We start from the raw sequence: 5,643 nt of genomic DNA, 5'->3' as shown, positions 1-5,643 counted from the left end.
GGTATACACCAGCCATGTTCCATGGTGAATATTGTGTCTTATAGCACCTGATTTTTTCCTGTTGAAAGAATAATAGTTATAAGCATTTATAAACAAATGTGCACAACAATTGATATTAATTAATTTTTCTTACCTTCTGGAAATATTTTGATTTTTATCCTGAGAACGTGAATTTTCTTAGCTTCCTTCATGTTCTCCACTAATTGCCACAACTTGCAAGTTCATTTTTTTTTTTTCAAAACAAAACATGCTTTAATAAAGTGTAAAACACTTTCGATTGTAGGGATTTTACTTTGACGACTTCGCCAGCAATACAACAGAATTCTCTTTATTGCCAAATCCAAAACGATCGAATCAAAAGTGTTTTACACTTCGATGTCAATGAGCTAGACTTTACTAAGGTGACGCAGATCACCACCGCGTGCCACTAGTTGTCTCTTTCTCTCTCCCGTTGTTCTTATGCAACGCAAATAGTGACGTCACTATTTGCGTTGCATAAGAACAACGGGAGAGAGAAAGAGACGACTAGTGACACGCTGCGCTGATCTGCGCCACCTTAGTAAAGTCTAGCTCCTTGCTTCGATGTCACTGTTAAGCCCCAAACGCTATACAACGGAACGGCGACGGAAACGGCAAATTTGACAGAAAATATATGGGCTAACTGTCAAATTTTCCGTTTCCGTCGCCGTTCCGTTGTATTGCGTTTAGGGCTTTACTGACTAGTGGGGCAAAACCAAGTGTTTTCCACTTTAATTAAATAACCAACACACTTGATATCGGTGAGTGAATGGTAATTGAGTTCTCAAGTGTTTTAGCTCTTGAACTCAAAGGGTGAAGAAGTTTTAATCTGGAAGGATATCCATTTTGAATTGAACAGTGGACCAACTTTGACATCAATGTGCAAGAATTCTTGAATCGAGCGTTTCAATTATTTTCAGTGAATTCAATTGTTTACACTATTGAACCAATACAGTAGCCGTTCGATAACTGCAAAATGTTTACTTTTCAGTTAACGAATGCCGTTCGATAACTGCAACGCATTCTGGACGTCAAACGGTTGTCAATCGACGTCAGATGCAATAAAAGTGCATCTAAATGTGCAGCGCAATGCAGCTGTCATTGAGTTTGACATCAGTTTGAAGTTTAGCGGTCCGATAACTGCAAAACTGTATATTTTTATCCGGGCAGATCGTAGCCCCGGGCTATAACTTTTTTTCATACTGCGTTTCAATGATCACAGCGGGGTATGTCTGTTGATAATGATGACATCGCGCTTGTCACCGGCTTGGTTTTTGAACAAATTAGTTGCTGTCAGGAGACTGAAGAGAAGGCTAATACGCCTACCCACCTTAATTTCGTTTGATTCATGATAACAAAACTTCGGAAGTATCGACGAGCTATTTTTCGACATAAAGAAGCCATACAAACACAAAAGGCTCGATGTACCTCAACCAATTGCAAGTTTTCGCCAGGAGAAGTTAAATTCCGATAATTAGCACTAACTGCGTATTAACCAATCACCCAACTCTCATAAGACGAGTTTAAACAATCCCGACACACTGAAGACGGCCTTACTGTTGAGGTCGAAATACGTATCTGTCAGGATACAATTAAGTGGTGGAATTCAATGGGATTGTTTAAACTCGTCTTATGACAGGTGAAAACATTCCACTAAAAAGCTCAAAATAATTTTCTTATCAATCACCCAAAATGAGCGCTGAATTCGGGTATAAGCCATCCCGCATAATCATGGACCATAATCGTACCATTCCCCAGAGCGTCTATGACAATAAATAACATTAATAATACCATTCCGATTGTTGTTCATACTTAAGATACACTGACCTCAACATAAATGATCTCCACAATATGGTATGCTGTAATTGGCTAAATGATTATATGGGTAATAGGCGGTTAAGTATAATTACAATATAAAAAAGGCCATTTTCCAATACAATTTTTTCACTATACAGTATGTGATATGGTTCATTTATAATCCTTTTTCTAGTCTAAAACAATATGGAATACAATATATGAACTGTATACTTTATATACTGTATACTGTATATTTTATATAAAATGGCTTATACTACCCAGAAACTGGGTACCAAAAACAGAAGTATGTACAAGAAAAAACTTATACATCGCATTAGTCACATACATTCGGAAACTTATACTTTTCATTAACTTATGAATGTTATTAGCTTTCTGATATTGGATCATTCATAAGGTGCACGCACAGAAATGTATTGTAGAAACAACAATATTCCTGTTCAAATTCAACAATAAATATTGTTAACTCAGGGCTAATAATATTTATCTTTTGAATCAACCAAGAATATTGTTGTTTCTACAATCAGATGCTTTCCATGACGTGAGCAACATTATTGTGGTTTCAACAATATTATTGTTGGAATAATCGTGACTTTTATATTAGGTCAATAGTACATCTAGGATTGCTTCAACAATAAAATATTGTTGAAACAAAAAATATGGCATTTATAAGAATGTGATTGTTTATATTTTATTCGAATAAAAAACAAAAAATGATGAGTTTCAAATTTATTTATTCATTGAATATAATAGAATATTATTAAAGCTGTGGCGGAATAATTACCTTACTAGGAAGAATGTATTTATAACACGGATTAACATTTTGAAGGCGTCCTTTGTAAGCAAACGGAACTGTTTTCAAAAAGCGATTCATATCAAGGATTCTGCTACAAATAGTGTAATTTAATATATGATTATTTAGAAAATAATAATATTTTTACCTGTGGTTAGCCCTGTGGATATTTCACCATCCAACTACAATTAAACTAATTAAGTTTTGGCTATATTCACGTATAAGAGACATTTCTCCATTTTTAAAATAACAACAGTACACATTAAAATATACACGCTGCATTTAAATCAGGTGAATTCATAACAAAACAAAATATTGTTGAATTTAAAATAATATTGTTGAATCAATCGAACAACATTGTAGTTTCAACAATCAAATATTTTTGAAACAATAAAAGACTTATTGTTGTATTCAACAATATACTTTTTTGGTTCAACCTTACGAAATTATGCTGCGTGTGGCATAATGAAGATTATTTTCGAATGGTTTTTTGCCATAACATATAAGGTTATTTTTTACGTGTTTGTTATGAGTGCAGCCTCTTTAAAAAAAACGCACATAAAAATACCCATTAATGGGTAAAAGAAAATCTCCGTGTTTGAGGCTAGTACTTCAAATATCTCAGCTTAAAATATTCGAGCAACTGAGTTCTGTACACCCCTGCACTGCTAGAAACCTTGACCAATCGTGGAAAAACAAGACTTTTCAAAAAACTTTTTCGCCGCAGCTAACGTCATTTAAAAATCGCAAAAAAAAAGTGAACGGCTTCAACACCACAAAGAATAAACGTTAAATTAAAATTAAAAGAACAGGCAAAATACAATATTTTTAATAGGCATTTGCATATAATTGGCAAGGTAAGAGAGCAATTCTATCGACTTTATAATTTTTTTTTTTATTCATTCCAATATGCTTCACGTCATTGCAGAATGGAAAACTTTGACGATTTTTCCAACGATCAACTCCGGTTGAAGATGCAAGAATACGGCATGCCGAACATTCCCATAACAGCGACAACTCGTAAGGCGGTTGTTAAAAAGCTAAAAAACTATGTTGAGAATGCCAATAGCAAATCCCGTCGGGATACTATTCACGTCACAAAGTTTTCCTCCGACGACGACACCGATACCGCCGAAGAACCGAAGAAAGTACAAAAGAAGGAATCCAGTCGACGAGCAACTATCGGTGCATCTGCTACTAAACTGTCAAAAATGCTTCCAGTCATGCCGGATTTACCACCACCGAAAGCAAAAACGGAGAAAACTGAATCCGTTCAGAAGCGTAGATCAGGAAGGATTACCCCAGTTCAAGGCAAAAATGATACTTCGACAGTGGCCGCCCCCAAGGAACCAATGATTGTGGAAAATTCCGATGATGAAGAAGATGAGGATATGCTTCCGTTAACCCAGATAAAGAATACCCGTGACCGGAAATCGAAAAGCCCGTCGCTGTCGCGAGCTGAAATGGTAACGACGTCGTACGTTCATCAGGTGGAAGTTGAGCCACCGCAGCCTATTGTAGAGGACATGGAAATAGATCTTACCGAGTCGACGGACGATATCATGATTGAACCGGAACCCAGGAAGCAGCCTTCAGTTAATCCACCGCGTGATACTCGTTTCCATACGACTTCTACAAGTACAACGACATCTAGCAAACGGACCACACTTGCCGGAGGATTTCCCGCAATGACTGCAGCTCGCCAAAGCGAGCTCTCAACGTCCTTTGGCCGTCCATCGTTGTCTAGCGTGTACACATCCCCTAGGGCAGAATCACGTCGAGAGGAGGTTCACCTGGAACCGACCGATTCCCCTTATCTGAGCGAGTTTACGAAGCGCTTGTCCCGTCTGAAGGCAGAAAATGCCCAGCTGAATGCGGTGCGGGACCATCCGATAAGACGCACGATTGCTTCCAGCTATGCCGCTACCCGTGAGACCGATGGCGATTATGTCGCAACCCGGTTGGCTTCAACTCGGGGCCAACCAGTCGCGGAAGGCAAAAAGGAGGGCGAAATTCGGGCATCGCTCCGACAGGTCATCCTTTCGCTGGACCAGAAGTATTCGATTAGGAAGTTGTTCTACCTGCTGATCGTGGCCATGGTTTTGATATTTTTGTTCGTTTTCTTTTTTCTTTAAGCAGCAAAGGTTGGAGAACTAACTTGTTCTGAGCCAGAGTTCAGAGGTGTACGTAAAGATCTGTTTTTTCTGTATTTGATTGTTGTTTTATACTGGCCGTGTAAGGTTGACATTTCAATATCTAATAAACTAATTTTTAATATGCAACTACTAAAGAATCTATGATTTTTACATTCTATCTACCTGAATACCTGGTTGGCTACAGCGTCGATACACCTATGGCTGGCGTATTGTAGAGCTCCATAATCGTTGGTCTTGGGTGCTGTTCTTCCACGAACATTTATGGTTTCCTTTCCAGCTCCGATTCCATTGCGTGCAGCCAACAAAGTTGCCGGCTTCTATCCGGTTCTCTGTTGAATACTGTTTTCGCTATTCTTTCTTCCGACATTCGCACTGAGTGACCAGACCACTGCCGTCTGCCGTATTTTATCCGATTCACAATATTTTCTTTGTACACTTGATACAACAGCTCGTGATCAGCGATGTCAAAAAATGGCTTCTAGCGACCAACGAACATGTACACACTTTATGTGAGATCCATAAGCATCATCGTCAGTAAGTGATGGTTTTGCGCTCTCCACCCTTTATTCGTGTGGAGCGTTTCGGGTAGTAAGCTACCGTGATTTCAGGAGAGCAAGATTTACGTGAATCGGTGTCATTTACACTCACGGCTTGTAACTCACGCGATTCAAAGTTTACAAAAAGCCGTTACATCTAGTTGATCGGAACGAGTACAACAATGGAATCGAATCATGATCATTGATGTAATGATCGTGATTCTTCCCTACGAATCGGACATAACTAGGTAGGCATAACTTCTAGGAATTAACCACCGCAAATTATATCAACTTTGAGACATATTATGAAGAAACCATCAAGCCA

The 5,643-nt window shown here is 38.4% G+C and overlaps 1 protein-coding gene across 1 annotated transcript; it reads left to right on the top strand.

Moving 5' to 3' along the window:
• Nucleotides 1–3,313: 3,313 nt before the first annotated feature.
• Nucleotides 3,314–4,919, top strand: LOC134203465 (otefin-like). Its single transcript, XM_062678342.1, has 2 exons — nt 3,314–3,483; nt 3,555–4,919. Exon 2 carries the CDS (start codon nt 3,556–3,558, stop codon nt 4,759–4,761), a length of 1,206 nt encoding a protein of 401 aa, XP_062534326.1. The 5' UTR covers nt 3,314–3,483; nt 3,555; the 3' UTR covers nt 4,762–4,919.
• Nucleotides 4,920–5,643: the final 724 nt, after the last annotated feature.

This window comes from Armigeres subalbatus, unplaced genomic scaffold, assembly GCF_024139115.2.
Source record: "Armigeres subalbatus isolate Guangzhou_Male unplaced genomic scaffold, GZ_Asu_2 Contig1862, whole genome shotgun sequence".
Lineage (NCBI taxonomy): Eukaryota > Metazoa > Arthropoda > Insecta > Diptera > Culicidae > Armigeres > Armigeres subalbatus.
The sequence above is the reverse complement of the archived record's forward strand: the minus strand, read 5'-3'. Positions and strand labels throughout refer to the sequence as shown.

Bases quoted from the DNA above. Each gene is read 5' to 3' on its own strand.
- LOC134203465 (XM_062678342.1), top strand. From the start codon at position 3,556: ATGGAAAACTTTGACGATTTTTCCAACGATCAACTCCGGTTGAAGATG.